Source organism: Diaporthe batatas (assembly GCF_019321695.1).
Source record: "Diaporthe batatas strain CRI 302-4 chromosome Unknown Contig00017, whole genome shotgun sequence".
NCBI lineage: Eukaryota > Fungi > Ascomycota > Sordariomycetes > Diaporthales > Diaporthaceae > Diaporthe > Diaporthe batatas.
In genome coordinates this window covers 1,098,856-1,117,891 of record NW_025408564.1, presented here as the reverse complement: position 1 = coordinate 1,117,891, position 19,036 = coordinate 1,098,856, and the positions used below count along the sequence as shown (strand labels likewise).

The 19,036-nt window shown below is 52.5% G+C and overlaps 7 protein-coding genes across 7 annotated transcripts; 5 read left to right on the top strand and 2 right to left on the bottom strand.

The window, feature by feature from the left end:
- The first annotated feature begins 459 nt into the window (after window positions 1–459).
- On the top strand, window positions 460–2,571 carry KVR01_012031 (uncharacterized protein). The gene is made up of 5 exons (XM_044788427.1): window positions 460–1,205; window positions 1,274–1,465; window positions 1,540–1,612; window positions 1,675–1,967; window positions 2,042–2,571. The coding sequence occupies exons 1-5, from the start codon at window positions 828–830 to the stop codon at window positions 2,360–2,362; spliced, it is 1,257 nt and encodes a 418-aa protein (XP_044639112.1). The 5' UTR covers window positions 460–827; the 3' UTR covers window positions 2,363–2,571.
- A 435-nt stretch (window positions 2,572–3,006) lies between these two features.
- KVR01_011861 (uncharacterized protein) lies at window positions 3,007–5,030 on the bottom strand. Its single transcript, XM_044785742.1, has 4 exons — window positions 4,283–5,030; window positions 4,188–4,227; window positions 3,397–4,130; window positions 3,007–3,323 (listed from the first exon to the last, which is right to left on the bottom strand). The coding sequence occupies exons 1-4, from the start codon at window positions 4,940–4,942 to the stop codon at window positions 3,087–3,089; spliced, it is 1,671 nt and encodes a 556-aa protein (XP_044638942.1). The 5' UTR covers window positions 4,943–5,030; the 3' UTR covers window positions 3,007–3,086.
- Window positions 5,031–6,231: 1,201 nt separating this feature from the next.
- On the top strand, window positions 6,232–7,660 carry KVR01_011892 (uncharacterized protein; the record flags this gene model as incomplete). The annotated part of the gene is made up of 2 exons (XM_044786317.1): window positions 6,232–6,759; window positions 6,844–7,660. The coding sequence occupies exons 1-2, from the start codon at window positions 6,305–6,307 to the stop codon at window positions 7,658–7,660; spliced, it is 1,272 nt and encodes a 423-aa protein (XP_044638973.1). The 5' UTR covers window positions 6,232–6,304.
- An 844-nt stretch (window positions 7,661–8,504) lies between these two features.
- KVR01_012002 (uncharacterized protein) lies at window positions 8,505–9,349 on the top strand. The gene has a single exon (XM_044793156.1). It carries the CDS (start codon window positions 8,572–8,574, stop codon window positions 9,256–9,258), a length of 687 nt encoding a protein of 228 aa, XP_044639083.1. The 5' UTR covers window positions 8,505–8,571; the 3' UTR covers window positions 9,259–9,349.
- A 5-nt stretch (window positions 9,350–9,354) lies between these two features.
- KVR01_011968 (uncharacterized protein) lies at window positions 9,355–12,568 on the bottom strand. The gene is made up of 5 exons (XM_044791956.1): window positions 11,973–12,568; window positions 10,850–11,922; window positions 10,019–10,790; window positions 9,686–9,961; window positions 9,355–9,620 (listed from the first exon to the last, which is right to left on the bottom strand). The coding sequence occupies exons 1-5, from the start codon at window positions 12,445–12,447 to the stop codon at window positions 9,409–9,411; spliced, it is 2,808 nt and encodes a 935-aa protein (XP_044639049.1). The 5' UTR covers window positions 12,448–12,568; the 3' UTR covers window positions 9,355–9,408.
- Window positions 12,569–13,241: 673 nt separating this feature from the next.
- Window positions 13,242–15,704, top strand: KVR01_011960 (uncharacterized protein; the record flags this gene model as incomplete). Its single annotated transcript, XM_044788819.1, has 5 exons — window positions 13,242–13,447; window positions 13,516–13,849; window positions 13,906–14,410; window positions 14,710–14,862; window positions 14,920–15,704. 5 exons carry the CDS (start codon window positions 13,242–13,244, stop codon window positions 15,702–15,704), a joined length of 1,983 nt encoding a protein of 660 aa, XP_044639041.1.
- Window positions 15,705–17,684: 1,980 nt separating this feature from the next.
- On the top strand, window positions 17,685–18,680 carry KVR01_012088 (uncharacterized protein; the record flags this gene model as incomplete). Its single annotated transcript, XM_044788225.1, has 5 exons — window positions 17,685–17,937; window positions 18,004–18,130; window positions 18,188–18,303; window positions 18,358–18,525; window positions 18,610–18,680. 5 exons carry the CDS (start codon window positions 17,685–17,687, stop codon window positions 18,678–18,680), a joined length of 735 nt encoding a protein of 244 aa, XP_044639169.1.
- Between the last annotated feature and the right edge of the window lie 356 nt (window positions 18,681–19,036).

Below are 19,036 nucleotides of genomic sequence, written 5' to 3'. Positions count from 1 at the left end.
AGTGCTCACTGCCACACTACGAGACGAGATGAGGATCTGGTTCCTGCTCCCCCTTTCAGCGTTATCTGTGCCGTTGCAAAGTCGGGATGGGGCCCGAACAATCCCTTGAAACAAAACAGGCTGATCGGCGCCGGGGTCGCAAGAGCCCGTCGAAGCATCTGCACAAGTCGATCAGGTGTCAAATTGACCCAAGATTCCCCATCCGGTGGGTCAAGGATCCCCAGGATCGCTCTGTCATGAAGTGTGGGCCGGTCCTCCGGTCTGAGTCCAAGAACAGAAGAACACCGCAAGGTGGCCGCCCTCATGTCCACACCTGGACTGAAATCGCTCAAGTGAATGTCCGGAGCCCGGCCGATCCGGCCCCCTGGGTAAATGGCTCACTCACTCACAGCACTCGCTCACCGTTGCCTCATCCCGATTGCTGGGATGGAGTCTACAAACGGCCCACCCTCGAACCCGGTCAGGCAATTAACTTATTGCAGTGGGGCCCGCCGCCCCGGACGAGAGAGGGAGAGGTGGGTCAATCGCCCCCTCTCCTGACCGTTGGCGCCCGTCTCGGCGAAGCTTGTGTGCATCCTGCCATGTGCCTTGGCATAATTAAAAGGCACGATCCATCCTCCTCCGATGTGTCGTGACTGTCTGTGAGAACGGCAGCTCTTCCAAACAGCAGTCATCCTGACATTCATTCACTCTCTACCTGTGGACTGTGTCCCTCACTGTCTTTTCTGTCCCCCAACTGACCTGTGGTCACTTACAATCATTTGAAAAACGTCTGCAACCCTTCGTTCATCACCAGACAATCCACTCACTAAGAACAACAAGACAAGATGCCTTGCGTAAGGAAATCAACCCTGAGCAGTGCCCTCGCGGCGGCCACGGCGACCCTGTCGTCCATCTACGGTGGCCCTGCGCCCACCTCGACCACGGCTGCTGTCCAAACATATGTCCCCGTGGTTGCATCCTCGTCCGTGGTTGCTTCCTCGTCCGTGGTTGCGTCCTCGTCCGTGGTTGCGTCCTCGTCCGTGGTTGCGTCGTCTTCCATGGCTGCATCGTCTTCCGTGGCCAGCAGCATGGCGGCCCAGCCCACTGGTGCCAGTGGTGGCTCGTCGACCGTGCCGACTCCGACGGGCAACCAGACCGCCTACGCCGGTGTCAACATTGCCGGGTTTGACTTTGGATGCGGTACCGACGGAACGTGCACTGTGGTATGTTTCATATACTATTATTATGTTTAGTGATTGTTCACGACTAACACAGCGATTCTACACTTTAGGATGGCATCACTGTCCCCAGCCTCGGCGCGGCTCAGATGCAGCACTTCAAGAAGGACAACGGCCTGAACCTCTTCCGTCTGCCTGTTGGATGGCAGTACCTCACAAACAATGTTGCCAGTGGGGACCTTGACGCTACCAACTTTGGCAAGTACGATGCGCTGATGCAGGACTGCTTGGATCTCGGCGTGAAGGTAAGAGGACATGGCGGCCCACCTGCGAATGAACGAAGGGGTCCTGGGCATCCGGCTAACGTGCATCTCGGCAGTGTGTGCTCGATGTCCACAACTACGGCCGTTTCAATGGACAGGTCATCGGCCAAGGTGGCCCATCCAACGACGGTATGCTCCACACGGACATGAACCCCGGGCCACGCAATGACTGACTGACTGACAACCTACAGACTTCGCTGCCCTCTGGACCTCTCTGGCGACCAAATACGCAAAGGAGCCGAATGTCATCTTCGGCATCATGAACGAGCCACACGACCTGACCACCTCCACCTGGGCCGACACGGTCCAGGCCGCCGTCACCGCCATCCGCAAGGTCGCCCCGGACAACTGGCTCCTCATCCCGGGCAGCACCTACTCGTCCGCCGCCCAGCTGCCCACCGAGGCCGGGCCCGACCTGCTCAAGGTCACCAACCCCGACGGCAGCACCAAGAACATCTTCTTTGATGTCCACAAGTACCTGGACGTAAGTTACCCTCAGACCATTGGGCGGCGACCATGTTGGATCGATGAGACTCTGACATGTGACATCAAAAACAGAGCGACAACTCGGGCACCAACGCGGAGTGCACGACCAACAACATCGACGACGCCTTCGCGCCCCTGGCCAAGTGGCTGCGCGCCAACAACCGCCAGGCGATGCTCACCGAGACGGGCGGCGGCAACACCGCGTCGTGCGAGAAGTACGTCTGCGAGCAGTTCGACTTCCTGAACCAGAACGCCGACGTGTTCCTGGGCTACGTCGGCTGGGCCGCCGGCGGCTTTGACGCCTCCTACGTGCTGACCCTGACCCCGACTGGCTCTACTGCGGACTCCATGCAGGACACCTCCCTGATGAGCAAGTGCTACGCGAGGAACTAGGAGGTTCGGACGGGGAGGCTGGGATGGGGACGCTGTCGTGTATGAGGCTGTCCTGTGAGAAGTCGTCCCACGGGGGGTTGTCTTGTGGGATGCCTGTCTGCTTTCACTTCCACCTGTAAATATCGTTTCGCATAGCCTAGGCCGTGCATTTGAAGGCTACTGCCAAAGAAAAAGCGGCAATATCAACGAAATTGGATCAAGTGACAAAACTACTCCGGGACCTTGGAGACAACTGATGGTGATGTCTGTCGCGGTGCGCGGAACGTAGACCTAGACATGCTCAGACTCCTCGGCGCCGTCGCTGCCCATCCCCGTCTCGTGGAACAACACAGTCAGGGTCGGCCTCCCCACCTGTTTCTTGTCCCCGCTATCATTGTATCCTCCCCATTCCCCCAAAGCCACACTTTTGTCAATGGGTCGCCATTGTCTCTGTGACCCGGCTCTTTGGGTGCTCGGGATGAAGGCGACTGAGTCGGAGGTACTTGGAACTTATACGAAATCGTAGGCTCTGGGAGGGTAACACACATCCGGGCTACCCCCTCGCCATCTGGGAGGCCTTTTCAACCAAGACTACGCGACTCAAAATAAACTTAAAAAGTATGAATTAATACTAGATACTGTTAGAACAAACCGGTGAATAAAGTCTATTCTTGAGAAGCTCGCAAACATTCTTTCTACCCTTTATTCATGCAGCCAACTTTTAAAACCTTTCTTGATTTTTCAATCAGGCCTTGATGCATACGCAGCGCGGGGCATGGAACAAATGCCCACGGCGCTTTCTGAGGAAGTAAGCATACAGCCCACCCGCTGCATAAACGGCACCAACGCTGATGACGACAGGCCACTGGAACTGATCAGGCCGTGAGAAGATGATCGTCGTCACGTATGACAAGATCTCGAAAAGATTCTGAAACGACGCCTCGACTGCGGAGAAGGTGCCACGATGATCATCCTCGACCTCCTGCCACACCTTGCGTTAGTCTTCCAGTGTACATTCAAGGATACAGGATAGGGGAAAATGGAACGGAGCCTACATCCTGGATGATATTCTGAGCGCACAAGTCGAATCCCCAAAGCCCAATCCGACTCAACGCCACTCCGACAGCGAGCCCGGTAGCCGAGAAGATGCTGTTCGTGCCCTTGCCCTCGAAGTCGGAGAAGTACCACGCCAGCACACCAGCGAGGCACGTCATCTGCCAGGCCAGGCTCCAGATGCCCGCGCGGACAACCCCAATCTTCTTCATCAGGTACGGCGCGGCCCATGTCGCGCTGATCTCGAAGATGCTGCTGCCGACCCTGGCGATACCAATGTGCAGCGGGGAATACCCGACCGAGGCGAGGTAGGTGATCATCTGGCCGGAGAAGGAGAGGACGGTGAAGTACAGCAGCGAGAGGGCGAATGAGGCGAGGAAGGCCGGGTGGCTGAAGTAGAGTGGGAGGGACTCGATGGGGAGGATGCCCCGGATGCCGTGCAGCACCCTGGGCTTCACGGACCGCAGGCGACTCCCGCGGTATGCCCCTGTGGTCTGGGTCGAAGCAGCCGAGTTTCTACGGCCCGAGGGAGCAACAACCTCGGAGGTGCGCTTGAGGCCGGAGACGCGCCTGTAGACCTGCTCAATGGCGACGTATTCGACGACGACGGAGGCCATGTTCATGCCGAGGGTTGTCCAGATGGCGACCTCCGTGGAGGCTATCGCGACAAGAGACACGGTCAGTGGCCCCATCAGCTTGCAGAAAAGGTCGATGCGGCGCATGCGAGCGTTCATTTCTGTGCAATGTCAGCATCACAAGTTGTTAGCCTGGACAAAAGATGGTGGATGCTGACTTCGACGGGCAACTTCATTGTTCTCCGTAATAACGACAACCTGTTCCACGCTTGTAAATACGCGGCCGATACAATCAGCACTCGAGGCAGCCTACCCAGTCCCTCTCCACCGAGATCAGGTTCATAGTCGCCGAGAGCTTCTCCAACACGGCCAGCAAGACAATGACAGCAAACACGCCGCCGTTCCTCCCAGACCCCAGCTCGTCCCTCCTCACCAGGAGCATGAGCAGCAGGGCACAGCTCGCCGCGACGGGGACCCTCTGGCCGACGATGCTCGCCCGGATGAGGCTGAGCCGGTTGCCCCTGTTGATCCAGCTGCCCACCGGCTGCGCAAAGACGATGCAGCCGGCGTTCCGGACGAGCGAGTAGACGGAGACGGGCAGGAGGGTCCCCGGGAAGATGGACGTCAGGAACAGGGCGGCGCCGAACTCGAAGACGCGCGAGTTCCACGTCGACAGGAAGTGGGACACGTACAGCCTCAGCCCCAGGGACCTGGGGACGCTGCTGGGGGTCACGGCCGGGTCGTTGTCGTCGGCGGCTTCGCTCAGCAGGTGGTGGCCTGGCGTGGAGCTGGCTGATGCGATGTTCATGGCTGCGGGCGTGGTGGTACTCGGACGTTGTGCGTCTCCGGGGCCGGGTGCGGCCTCGGTGGTGGCACCTGCGCAGGCCGTGGCGGTGTCGACCGATCCAGCGGACATATCTGCTTGAGTGATCTTGTCCACCCCCTTGCCGCCGTCCGCTCCCTGTTCGTTCATGCTGGGTCAATTATCTCCTTGCGCATACTAGGAACTCCATATGGATGTCGACGGTGTTGCTTGTGCTATGTCAGGGACGGCGGAAAAGTTGAAGGTCGGCCGACTGCCGATAATCGGTGAATTCAGAGGCCCGTATGAGGTGATTCGGCATTTTGCTCCACCGGCTCCTCGCTTTCGGATCCGCCCCGGCCTCCCGCGTCTGGGCGTCGTCATCAGCTGCCCGCCCTGGCGAGCCCGTCGGCTAGAGCTTCCACAATTCTCAACCAGGGGGCTTGTTAGCTCGATCTGATAACTTTATTCGGTGTTTGCAATCTGAACCCTGGGGCAGCTTCCGTAGCAGCGTGAGACCGCTGCAGAATCTCGAGAAAAAACGGAGTGCCATTTACGCCCATGTGAAGTTTGCACTGTTAGTTTTCATGTCAACAATTCACATCAATATGCTCAAGGTGGATCTCAGAGGAGAGTACCTGTATGTCTAGTTAAGGAAGTATAGTAAATAAGAGATTAGGAAGATACAGAACAACCTAGAGATTAAAGATTAATACTTAACTAGTGGTCCTTAGGACGTTGTGCTGTAGGAGGTTGTCTTATGGGGCTTGGGTGCGCCCTCCCTTTTTATGAGTAGGAAGCTCTGCATATGTGATCTCTCAGGAAATGCAAGAATCAGTGTGCCGGCGTCGACTACCTAGGTACTCTCCCATGCTCAGTTTTGTCCTCGCTCTGGAGAAAAAGGGACAGCGTTAACATGACCAGTCATGAAACTGGCTTCAAATGTTCTGCAGCATTCAATTCCACCATACAGCTTTCAACAGGTTACCTATCGCTGAATCCTGAGACCCTGGTTCTTTGCTGCAAGGACATACATAGCGCACACAGTTGAACAGTAGTCACTAACCCTAGTTTAAATACTGGCGAGCTGAAAGATAGTCTGGGCCCGTGTCTCGTGTTGAGCCCGAGTAGCAGACTACCTGCCAAGTCCTTAGTGACTACTTTTCAACCGGTCCCCCTTATACATACCATTCTTATTGCCGGCACCGGTTCAGCCGTCTTACGTCAAGTCCGTGATTGGGCCCCGATCCCGAATCGGGGCGGAGATAAATTACCCGCTTGCTGTAGGCCACTGTCCTGTCCATGCATGCTACTCTCCAATAGCGCAGCGCATTGGTACTGGTAAAGCTGAGAGACAGATAACCTTCGGGATGCCCATAGTTGTGTTGGCCGTGTATAAAGAGTATGGCCACCGTGGGCTTTTGCAATGCCGAACTACTGTCAACACGCACCGCAATAGAACACCGTCTGAGGCTCAAATCCTCCTCGATCTATCGGTATCGATCGTTTGACAATCCGTGAACCATTTCGAAAATGCTGCAACTAAAAGTTCTCATCTGTGGCGGTGGCATAGCAGGAAACGCCCTGGCCTTCTGGCTTTCTAAAGCCAACCACGACGTTACGGTGGTGGAGCGCTTCCCGGACCTGCGAGCAACGGGGCTGCAGGTCGACCTGCGCGGGGCCGGCATCGAAGTCCTGAAACGCATGGGACTCGAGGAGCAATTCCGTGCGCACGCGGCCGAGGAAAAGGGCATCGAGTTCGTGTCGAGCTCCGGAAAGCAGTGCGCGTACTTCCCAGCCAACACGAGCGGAAAGGGGGCACAGAGTTTTACATCCGACTACGAGATCATGCGAGGTGACCTCACAAAGATGCTATACGATGCGTCAAGGGCAACTTTCAGGTTTGGGATCTCGATCGAGAGCTACCAGGACAAGGGTGACGGCGTTGAGGTTGTCTTCTCGGATGGGACGAGCGAGCATTTCGACCTGTAGGTGTTCTTGCTACACCGACCATTTGCCAGCAATGTATCGCGTCGGAGGTCCAAGGCAATGTCAATGCTAACCTGTCCCAGTCTTGTCGGCGCTGATGGCCAGTGGTCGCGCACCCGAAACATGATGCTCGAACGGGATGCACCAGACCCGATGCACTTCCTCCGCCACAACGTTTTCATCGCTTACTACACCATGCCGCGTGCGGCGAAGGGGGACGAGACATACGACGCCACCGCTTACATGGCGGCGGGCAATCGGATGATGATGAAGAGGGGCAGTGATCCGCACCGGATGCAAGCATACCTGCTGGTGCTGAAGGATGCCGCCACGGGCCGGCTGAAAGAGGCGCACCGGGGCGGTGTTGCGGCCGAGAAGGCAGCCATGGCCGATATCTTCCGCGGCGCCGGCTGGAGGACAGAAGAGCTGATCAAGGGGATGGAGGCGTCAGACGACTTCTACCTCGAGCGCCTCGGCGTCGTCAAGCTCGACTCGTGGTCCCGCGGGCGGGTCGTCCTCGCTGGGGATGCCGCCCACTGCCCATCTGCCATGACAGGGATGGGGACTACGTCTGCCATCGTGGGCACCTATATCCTGGCAGGCGAGATTGCGAGGCACTGTGGGAAGGCTGGTGGCAAGGACGGCCTCGCCGTCGCGCTCAAGGAGTACGACCGGAAGTTGAGGCCATTTATGACTCGGGTTCAGGAGGGAGTTGTTGAGGGGTCGGTTGCCTGGGACCTTTGGCCTTCTTCGTGGTTCGGGGTTGCCGTTCTTAATCTGATCCTCAAGCTGGTGACGGTCACGCGGTTGATGTCTCTGGCGACTTGGATTATCCCAGAGGACGGCAAGGATGACTGGAAGCTTCCAGAATACGAGGAGCTTGCTGAAAAAGCATTGTAGAATGTCGACACAGGTCTGGCTAGGTGTAGTTATAGTTATGGAGTTCGAAGGACAAACCCATCTCAAATCGTCCAAATCATATGTTCATCGCTTTAAGTTAAAGCTCGTAATACTCATAACGGTTGACAACGTTAAAAGAGTTCCGAGGCCTTCACAGAATCAAATTGGTGGACAGTTCACAATATTCCAGAGCCCAAAGAAGCAGAGGGCCTGTCTTTCGGATCTAGGTCTGGTTGATTTTTCTTCAGTAAACGATCGACTGGTCTGCTAGGTTAATACTGTCCTATTCCCTATCCTCGTCCCGCCCTCTTCCTTTGCTGATCACAATATGGATAGTTATACCTGCTTCTACGAACTGGCGTGATACTGAGCGAGTCTACTGCACACGCCATGGGGGATTGCACGTACCAAGTGCCCATTCCTCAAGACATAGGCTACTATTTCCAACATGTCGTTACAGCTCCAACGCGGCCAATTGTAAATGCGGCAGGCTTGGCACTTGACGGATTTGCAGACCGGCTGCACAAATCCGGGAGGCCTAGGCCATGCCCGCTGATGACCGCGTCGCCCGTGCCCTGCCATTGCTGCACAATAGCTTGAAGCTAGTCGCCTAGTCGGCGTGCTTTGGGTCCCCGACCCCAGCCCCCTCGGCAATGACGCATCGGAGCTTCCACAGGAGCTATTCTGAGACCGGAACTCCTCAGGGGTTTGTGGTTGCGAATTGACGTCAAGCACCTGAGCTCGGCAGCTGATATGTAGAACAGAGCGCCAGCTCCCAGCCCTCAGGCTCTGGCCTCCGGTCCCATGCACATCAATAGCACCTCATCACGACCCGGGGAGGTATCAGACTTCATCAATCATAGCATTGCTGCGAGGGAATCGAAAAACCAGAAATTTCAAATCCATCCAATATGTCCGACTCGGAGGTCAAGGGCAAAGGTGTCGCGGATGACCATGACGCGGCACAAGATGAGGAATTCGTCCCCGACGAAGCAGGAGAGGACGGTGCTAGTGGCGAAGCTCAGGAGCCGGACCCTGAAGACGTGAAGGAGGTCTTGGCAGACGATGAAGTGGACAACGAGGAACCCGCGGAAGCGAACGAGGACCAACAGGCCGAGGTCGATGAAGTTTACGACTCAGGTGGAGATTTAAACGAAGACATCGAGAGCGAAGTCTCTGTCGAGGATGAAGACGACGACGACAAAGACAAACCGCGCGGAACGAAACGCGAGTACGAAGACGACCCTGAGGCGACACCAAACAAGAAACAGAAGGAGTCAGCAGACAAGAATGGCGAAGCCGACAAACCGGAAACAAATGGCGCTGAAGGGGAGGGCAAAGTCGGCTCGAAGCATGATGAGCCGCGGGACCCTGAAACGCAGGGCTCAGCGGAGAGGCTGCCAGAGGTGGGCCAGCAGGTTGAGTGGAAGGCGCTACCAGGCTTTGTGGATGGCGAGGTCGTCGAGATCCTGCGGGAGGAGAAGGAGGTAGATGGGAAAAGCGTCAAGGCGAGCGAGGATGACCCACGGCTTGTGTTGAAGAGCAACAAGTCTGGCAAGATCTGTGTGCACAAGCCCGAGGCCGTATACTTCAAATGAGGGGACCTGGAGATTTCCTATACCCAGTAATAGAAGCGTGCCGCCTACAAGACGCGAATGTATCGTTGCATCTCAGGCATTTGTAGGTAGCAGTACATCAGGCCCGTATCGTCCAAGATGTGTACAAGAAGGGAACTGTGCGATGGTTCTTTATTCTTCGTCCTCGTCGTTTCGGTTCTTCGCTCGAATGGCACGGTCTTGTTCATCCTCCTTGTGTACTCTTTTGAGGTAATTCTTGAAATGTGTGGTCATGGCACAGACCTCTTCGAAATGCTCCCGGTCTAGCATGGCCCTTTCCCCTTCCTCCTTGTCTTCCTGCATAGCGAATTGGTACTGCGCAAGGGCGACAGCAGTCTGGAAAGCTATATTCACAGAGTATGTGATCAGTAAAGTGTTCAATGAGTGTAGCGGAATGCAAGGAACATACCATTGCGAATTTCACGTCCGTTCCAAGGAATGGCGGTCATCTCCCTGTCCTCAAATATGTACTGCTTGGCGCGCCTGGTTACCTTGAGCTGGCTGCCCCTCTCCCTCTGCAGCTTCTCGAAGAAGCCTTCCCAGATTCTCTTCCGATCCTCCAGTTTGAGATTCTCGTAGCGCAGGACCACGTGGATTCGGGAAATGAAGGCGTCGTCGAATTGTCCCACGCGATTAGTGGTGAGGAAGAGAATACCCTTGTAATACTCCACTGCTCGCAGGAAAACTGAGGAACACAGATCAGAAACTCGTTGTCCAAACCCAAGGGGCTGTTTAAATTTACCTGATACGAGGCCATTTCTCTTCAAGTCCCCTGGTTTCCTGGCTTCGAGATAAATGTCGGCTTCATCAATGAGCATGACCGCCCCCCATTTTTCACCCAGAGAAAACCACTCCGAGAGGTGGTCTTCTACTTCTGATTCCTCTGTGCCGATGTCTCCACACGTAAGTGAGATCAATGGTCGGCCGGTGTATTCGGCAATACACTCCGCCGTATAGGTCTTTCCGACACCTGGTGGTCCATGTAGCAGAAATATCCTTCCGTCACCTTTTCCCTCAATAAGATCCGCGCTCCAAGTGGCCGGAGCCTGGCTGGAACTGCCTGAGGCTGTGGAGTAATTGTGCAGCAGGGCTTTGATCATGTCTTTCCTTGCCTCGCTCATTACCAGGTTCTCGATTGCTTTGGTCATTGGCTCAATGTTTGAGCAACAGCCTGCATCAAGCTTCTCCCATGTTCGTATTTTGAGAGCCAGTCCTCCTAGCATGGGTGTACAGATCAAGTAGCGGTGCTCTTTATCAATCCTTAAACTTGGAATAGTATTATCATCTTTGAGATCAAGTGATTTGGTCTCAAAAGGGTCAATGTCGTCGTAGGACTTCCAGATTTGGAGCCTCAGCCGTTGCGTGTCAGACATGTTGCCTGTACATACAGAACAGGCGCATCCACCTATGTTAGATGAATCTCTATCAACGTCTCCAAGACACGGACGTTCATCACTTGTATCTTCTTGAAGGCGCCAGTAGGATGTGCTGTCCACATACGCCCTACCCTCGAACTGTGAAATTGATCAATCAAAGTGTTTTCTTGCATTTGTCCATCATGTGCTTGTCATACCGGTCTGGAGAGCGTATCGTCCATGAACTGCCCCTGGTACTGAACCATCTTTCCCTTCAGAAGCTGGAACCACTTTCTCCCTCGTTCGACTACCTTGGCTCTAGTCTCAAAGTTATCAGAATCATCTAAGAAATGCGATGGGAAGACCTCCAGGGATGTTAGCTCTTTTTCGCCGTGAAATTGGGCCAACTCCATCTCATGCAGACGTCGTCCGACTTTGCGACCATCGAAGTCAAGGTACCATAAATGTAGCTTGTAGGGTTTGCGCTCGTTATCGTTTCGAAACATAATACCGGGGTCTGTCTCAACGGACTTGACGACCATTGCTGAAGGGAGGCCTTCGTGGCGAGTCCGCACATACACTGTGGTGCCAGGTTTGAATATGAGCCAAAGCATGGCAAACGTGCAGAGGCCCTGTTTGTTGAGAGTTTCTTCTGCACGAATTCTATCACCGCATGAGCTCTTGAGGTAGTCAAGGATTGCGCCAAGATGCTCAGCTGATTTCTGGTTGCAAAGCGTTGACGCACTCTGATGGTCGGGCGGATATTCGGGTTCTTGAGAACCCTCTGCATTGGCTCCGTTGTCAGGGTCGTCCCGGCTCACAAGCTCATCGTAGTATTCTTGTAGCTTTTCCATATGTTGAGCAATTGCACTGAATGGGGACGCTAGAGATAGCAGATCGCTGCGCAAGACAAGATCCGGGTAATATAGGATGACGCTCCTCAGCGCCCCAGTGATAGCCGGGGATGTGATGGTCAGCTTGATCGTGCGAAAATCGGGATGGATGGTTCTTTTTCCCCTCAGCCAGTCTGTGATCCACTCTTGGGCCCCATTAGGATAATATCGGTTCCAATGCGAAGGAATCGAGGTGGAGAGAACAGTTGTTACGGTGAATGCTGTCGATGGTCCTTGTGGACTGAGGCGTTTTGTTTGCTTATTGAGGTCGAAAGCATTCTTCCGTTGCCTTGTTACGATGGACTCATTTTCATCGTCAAGGAATTCGACGGCATGAGACATCCGTTTGTGGGGGTGTTTTCTTTCGTGGATACATGCCGGACATTGACATCCTTTCTCTTCTGAGTTGTTAGACACACACTGACAGCCTTGAAATAAAGAGACTGACCTGCACCTGTTTCGCCATCCTCTCCCTCACCTTCCTCTTCTTCATCATCGAACTGCTCTCCTTTGCCATTTTCTTCGGATCCGTCTTTAATGTCGAAAGTGATTTTCGTGGAGCTGCCTTGAAGGATCCGCTGAATAGCTTTCACCAGCTGTGAGACAGCTTCGACACTTGGGACCTCTCTGTCTCCCCTTTTCTGAACATTGATCTGGCTTTCTTCCAAAGGTTCCCCGTCTCCCCCCTCATCTTTTGGATCCTGTTCAGTCAACCGCTTCTCGGAGCTACTATGGTCGCTGGACTCTTCATGTTGATGCTCCGTTTGAGTCTCATTTTCAGACTCTTCTCCTGCGGACTTGGATGCCTTGAACTCTTCGGTAAGTGTAGACATCGCTACGGCGGAGTCAATGCTGGACGATGGTTCCACGTCAGTAGACAGACGGTGCAATATTTCCGGGTTCGAGGATGCTATGGACATCATGGGGTTGAGAGCTGTTGCGAGAGACCGCTATTTCGCGCGATTGAGATGCTTGGAAGATTATGAAACCTCCACAAATTTCAAAAATTGGCAACAAAAGAAGCAAGAGACATGTGGATAAATCAGTAGAAAGGTCAGCGCCGAGGACCACCATTTGAGGGCGCGTGCTGACTGCGCGGGCCCGGTTTAAGTGCCAAGGTTTCGTGGACAACCACCATCTTCAGGAATCCAGGTATCGATTACCTGAGAAATAGTATGGTTTATGTATTTGCATGGAAGTACAATGAACATTTATGGATCGGCACAATTTTGTCTGGGCTTTGAGCTCGGCATGTTGTACAACATAGCTGGCCGGAACCCACAGCCTATCAATAGCACCAAGGCTCCTTTCCATGCGCCACATACATTGAAAACGTGCAAGAGCTAACGATGGTAATAAAGATGACAGTCATGATTGGACTGAATCGGTATGCCGAAAGCGCCATTTATTCTGCCAAGGCTCAGCCTGCTTCTCAATCGCCGTATCTGAATGCCAGGGGCACACAGTTGGGATGCTTACTGCGCCGAGCTATTAGACCGAGCTGCACCCCGGGCACATGTCTACAGTAGTATGTGCAACCCCATTCATACTCGCCTGACAAGGCACTAATCCCCTATCTATTCCGATCCCTTTTCAGGCTTCTTTGCGCTGACGATTACGCCCCTCACTAAATGGACAGCTGTGTCAGAATCCCTCCTTCGATTTCTGTCAACGGCTTCGAGAAACATCCGAATTGATTCAACATCCGTCACCAACTATGGCTGGCACATCACATGAAGGAAAGACTTCGGAACGGATCAAAGCATTCTCCGCCATGGTCAAAGACAGCAAAGCGACTACTGACACGGCACAGGCATTAGCTGCCCATGTCGAAAAGGAGGAGCAGGAGCAAATCAATGTGACAAGGGAACGAGAGAAATGGCGAAGGTGGTGGCAGCAGTCTCTCTGCGCTGAGTTCGAGACGTAAGCCAGACCTTCCAACACGGGAAACGCCAGATATCAAACTGAATTGGACGTGTTTCAAATTTAAGCAAGGACGATGATTCCTTGTTAAGACAATGCCAAGAGGTGACAGGTGTCTGGAAGGAGTTCTGCAAGAATTCCGTTATCAAACGCGCCCTTCACAAGACAGATATTTCGCTAGTTGACGAGTTCCATCCGCCCACAATCGACACATTACAGCGTGTGGTACAACACTTGGGCAGTGCTCGGACGGACAGATCTCAAGAAGGCTGGGGAAAATTTAAAGCCAACGCGTTGGCATTTGCTGAGAGTCTGAATGGACACAAGGCTTTGTTCAGTATCTTTCCTAGTGAAAACATCTACACTAGTCTACTCAGCGGAATCGTTTCCACCATCGTATTGGTACGTACTCTTTTACCGATATCTTCAACGATCCGAAAAGGTGTTAATCGTCCTAGGCTTGTGCGAACCATAAAAGGGTCGGAGAAGCATTCACAAGAGGCCTCAAAAGCATAGGAGACAACCTAGCGTTCCTATCTCGCAGCAAGAACACTCTCAACACTCCACTTCTTCGAAAGGCCATCTGTGATGCCTATGTCGAGGTTTTCAAATTCCTCTGTTACATGATGCGTTGGCAAACGAGCAGATGGAACAGATTGAGTTCGTCCGTGCAGAGCAGCTTTTATGATGACCACATCAAGGCACACATTGACGAGATCGAGCAATTGGCCAAGAAAGTCAACCGCGAAATCAACCGAGAGACCCTGGATGGAGTGAGAGACCTACTGGAAATAGGAAACAATCTCACCCCAAGCGAAAAGTCGAAGACCGCTGCGGATAGATCCCGAAGGCAGGATGCTTCTGATCGAACACCTATCTTCGACCGTGCTTCAAAAGCATTCTCGCAGCTTGGTTACAATGTAACTTACTGCCTCACTGCGACAGAGGAGCAACATGACCATGGTATGTATCGATTTCATTTTTTCCCCGAAGTCCGGACCAGCAACATTTCTTTAGGCAACCACAAATTCTGGCCTGGCCCCACAACCACGGACATCCCGTCCTGACGGCCTGGTCCCAAAAGTAAAATGAGATGCCATCAGCACCTACCAGTCGTCACAGCGATTGTTTTTGACTGTCCCTTTGTATCCTAATGAGATTACAAGTCCTACGCACACCCCATGGTCATCCTAACAAGAGGAGAAAAGAGCATTGTAGTCCCCCGACAAGTATTACTTGAAGCTGATGGGTATTCACAAAAGATATCCTTATGTTAGCCATCAGACGAAACGCTCACCCCGAAGTCCCAGTGCCGCAGTCGCAGGAACGACTTGTTGCAAGAAGTCTTGAGGCGCAGACTTCTACCGCTACATCAGATCTCAGCAGCGGCGAGGAAGAAAGACACAGCGAGTCATGTAAGTATGACCATGGGATGATAGACATAGTCCACGTGCTGAGATGAATGTAATCAGACAACGCCCTCAAACATTACGCCCGCGCGGAAATCGAGGGATTCACAGTCTCAATCGAGCCCTATGTTAATAATGGTGTGAAAGAGGCAATCGAATTTTCCCAAGACTCCGGGACATCACTGCCTAGCGAAGTGGTCAGCGACATCCAAGAGTGGCTCCAGGGTGACAAATCCGCCTTCCTATGGGTCGAGGGCCCAGTATCCCCCTGCGACCTTTCGCCAACCGCCATTCGTGTGCTGGCTGTCCTGGACAAGGTAGGTATACCATGCATCTCGTTCTTCGACCAGGAAAAGTATCACAACCCGCACAGGCTTGACTTCAAGGAATCTGGTGTTATATGCCTCCTGTATGCGTTGATCAACCAGAGCATACTTCAGATGGAATCTGTGATTGAGACCGCGGAGACGCTAGACGACGCATACTTCGCGAGGCTGGATGGCTCGTGGGCCAGCACGGCCCCTGCACTGGACACGCTGCGACTTTTGCTGAGCTTCGCACCTCCTAGCATGGTCATCGTCATCCACGGCCTCGATGCCGTAGATGGTAGGGCCACCCGGAAGGTCCTGACGCAGCTCATCGACATCATCCGGGAGCAGAGCTCCAGGACTGTGGTGAAATCTTTGTTCACGACCAACGGTATGTCACAATCGCTTGGGGGTGGGATTTCACGGCGGGAGCGGGTGGACGCCTCGCGCATGGTTCAGGACCGTCCTAGAAGGTCGCTACCGGGCGCTGGCTCATTGAGCGACCTGGGCATCCCCAGCTCGGGAGATGCGCCGTGTTAGTGCTGGAAGGGAGATGTCGGGTGGCGGGTGGGGGCTCGACTACCCGTGAACCGCCAATAAGACGAGAGGAAAACAACCTATAGCAAATTTTATTCTAAGACAAATATTGATGTGAGGGCTAGAAAATGCGTTCCACGATTCCTGTGTGTCGTGTAAAGTTGCAACAGGCAGCCTAATCAGTAAATATAACAAGAGAATTTCTATATCATGTTGAATGCCGCTATCTGTAACAAGCAAAGTCATGCCTCCCACCTGTGTTATTCGTCATGCACGTGAGAATTGTACCGAGTATCAAATTGAGCCTGCCACGTCATTTTGCGCCATCGCTGCTCCTGCAGACTTGCTTTCAATGAAAGCAATCTTTCTGACGTTTTTCAAACGCTGGGTCTTGAGCGTTTACCACTGTATGAAGGCGCCACGTACATTTTACATGTATGGGGATTGAAAACGAAACCACCTTTCTGACGTTTCAAAACCTGCAAGCTCTTTGTTCGAAGTGGGACTCCACGTAGGCATCACTTCATATCACATCCCTACATATCTCACAATGCATGCAAATTGCTATATATTATGGGCTTGTGTGAATCTCAAGGAGAGGCTCCCACTCGGAATTAAGAGGCACACGACTTTGACGAATACGTGAACGATAGCGGCATGCCGAAGGCCTAACAGTGAACACCCAACTCCTAAGACAGAGCAACAAGAATGCCAAAAATGAAGGCGACAATCATTATCTTCGTCGCATCAGCTTTAGCTATGAACCTGGTTGCTAAGCACTCATTCCCTCAAGATTGTATACGGTCGTGCACCAAGGCGATGATTTCACGCATCCTTGGTTCCAATAACACGGTGCCGCGAGCTTATGACCCTTCGTACACAGACGATCCTATCGCGGACATGATGTATTGCAAGCAGGGCTGCTACGAGCTATCACGTATCCAGCTTTAATGGCACAGTTTTCGATACTCTGTGAGGACTGATCTGCCTTCGTGACTCTCAGATTTTCTTAGAATGAAAGGGGTCTAACAAATACGCAGCGGGCTGAAAATATGAAACATTCTATTACCTTCCACCCTGGACCTTCACCGTGCGATGGAAAAGGCCTTGTATCAACTCTGCATTCCTCCACCCCCAATATCTCACTTCTTCACCAGACACGAATCACCACACATGTGCACACATTGAAAGTTGTTTGACCTCCGAGTCACTTTGACTATTTGTCTGGGACAGCTGGGGTCGTCTTTGTTTCTTTCCACGGGATGCCAATAACTGAGCTTTTCGTTCTCGTTGGAGCTGTCCTTCAGCACACACCTGGCAGTGATTAGAGGAGAAAATCGATCATGAACATTTCATACCAAAAAGCATAAGCGATCCGAACTCTTGTAATTAGTTTCAGCTGATCCGATAGTTAATTCAAAACGACTAAATTCGTGGGTACTGGGGAACTCTACGAGGCACAGCGTCATCGTTTTGGTCGTGATTATCATCTTAATGAGAACTTGGTACGAAGCATACCTGCGCTACGTCCATGTTTACTCGGCTAGAAAACCTGTGTTTTTTCTGGTCTTCTTCAGGAAATTGATGTAGTTTTGGCTCAGACGAACTTCACGAAGTCAAATGGCGTCCACCTACCTACGTACTCTGAAAAAGTTGTGGGCAATCCTTCAACCAAGTCTTAACACATCAAACGTGCACCACACAACTTCGACAGCGGGATTCATAGACGACGATCTTGGTGCGTAACCCCCGGCTTCTCCACACGCCATCAAACTTTAATTACGAAACATCCCGCGGGCGGTGCATTCTAACCTCGGAACGACTCTCGGAACGGCTCCCGGAACGACTCGCGGAACGACTCTCTCGTCATGAGGGGTAGGACTAGCTTAATAAATGTTCAATCCTCCACAGTCAGAACTGAATGTCGATAACATGAGCTTGTGACAGATCGATTTCAAATACAAGCCGAAGAATTCAAGTACAATGACGAACCAGGCCGCTCAGGAAAATTACCTGGCCAAGCCGTGCGGCGACTGCTGCATCACCGGGCACCTGCACGATGGCGAGCCGCGCGGGGCACACGAGACCATCGACGGGATAGACACCTACGTCGTGCACCCACCTGCAGGAAAGGCAAACGGAAACATTGTTCTCTACCATCCCGATGTCTTCGCACTTTTTACGAACGGTCAGCTTGTCATGGATTGCTTCGCCAGCGCTGGGTATCTGACCCTTGGTCTCGACTACTTCAGAGGCGATGCTATATGGAAGCACCGCAAGGACGCCAATGACACGACGACAGATCCAGGCTTCGATTTCTACGCGTGGATAAAGAAGCACCAGGAATTTGCGGATGAGGCCGTCCCAAGATGGGTGGACGCAGTCAAGACCAAGTACGGGAAGACCGGAACAAAATATGCAAGTGTTGGGTAAGTACCCAGTCTGAGATTCTTCTTTCAGGCTGTTTAACGCAGCTAACTGTTCAGATACTGCTTCGGTGCGCCGTATGTGTGCGACCAGCTCGTCGAAGGCGGTATCGCCAGCGTTGGAGCCTTCGCCCACCCGGCCTTCTTGACAGACAGTCACTTTGCGAAGCTCAAGAGTGAGACAACTTGCCCCCAACCCACGTGAAACCTCATTGACACTTTTAAACAAGGACCATTGTTCCTCTCCTGTGCGGACACCGACGTTACTTTCGGCGCTGAGTCTCGGCGAAAGGCGGTGGACATTCTCATCGCCGATAAGAAGCAGTATCATCTGCAGGTCTTCACCGGAGTTGAGCACGGATTCGCTTTGCGTAGCAAGCAGGATGATCCTTATGAGAGTAAGTGGTCTCACAATCAACCCAGGGTGGCAATCTGTTGGGGAACACTTGAGCAGTTTTATTATATGGCTGACGATGTTGCAGAATGGGTTAGGGAACAAAGCTTACGGGGCATCGTGGAATGGTTTGACTACTGGCTAGCTCGTGACTCGTGAATGAAGATATAGGCGGGACTGGGGATTTACTCCCGAGGTCGTTTCGGTCCCCGCTTAGTCAGATGGCGCAGTACCTTGGTAAGGTGCCAGAATTGCGTAACGACCAAAACCCGCAATATATTTATAGGTCTTCTTTATTATATAAAGCTATTAAAAACCTAGTTTAACTATAACTACTATAAAAACTTATATAATATATAAAAAGAATAGTTTTAAAATAAAAACTATATTTTTAAAATTAATATTTAAAGTTTTAATATATAAATTATAATTTAATATAATAAATAAATTATAAAATTCTTTTTAATAAAATTTATATATTTTAATAACTTAAAATACTATTATTTTACGTAACT

Coding starts and splice junctions, on each gene's coding strand:
- KVR01_011968 (XM_044791956.1), bottom strand. CDS start 12,447: ATGATGTCCATAGCATCCTCGAACCCGGAAATATTGCACCGTCTGTCT. Junction 9,962..10,018: donor GAGAAATGGCCTCGTATCAG/GTAAATTTAAAC, acceptor TGTGTTCCTCAG/TTTTCCTGCGAGCAGTGGAG. Junction 9,621..9,685: donor CGGACGTGAAATTCGCAATG/GTATGTTCCTTG, acceptor CTGTGAATATAG/CTTTCCAGACTGCTGTCGCC.
- KVR01_011861 (XM_044785742.1), bottom strand. CDS start 4,942: ATGAACGAACAGGGAGCGGACGGCGGCAAGGGGGTGGACAAGATCACT. Junction 4,131..4,187: donor CAATGAAGTTGCCCGTCGAA/GTCAGCATCCAC, acceptor GACATTGCACAG/AAATGAACGCTCGCATGCGC. Junction 3,324..3,396: donor CTCAGAATATCATCCAGGAT/GTAGGCTCCGTT, acceptor AAGGTGTGGCAG/GAGGTCGAGGATGATCATCG.
- KVR01_012002 (XM_044793156.1), top strand. CDS start 8,572: ATGTCCGACTCGGAGGTCAAGGGCAAAGGTGTCGCGGATGACCATGAC.
- KVR01_012031 (XM_044788427.1), top strand. CDS start 828: ATGCCTTGCGTAAGGAAATCAACCCTGAGCAGTGCCCTCGCGGCGGCC. Junction 1,206..1,273: donor CCGACGGAACGTGCACTGTG/GTATGTTTCATA, acceptor TCTACACTTTAG/GATGGCATCACTGTCCCCAG. Junction 1,968..2,041: donor ATGTCCACAAGTACCTGGAC/GTAAGTTACCCT, acceptor CATCAAAAACAG/AGCGACAACTCGGGCACCAA.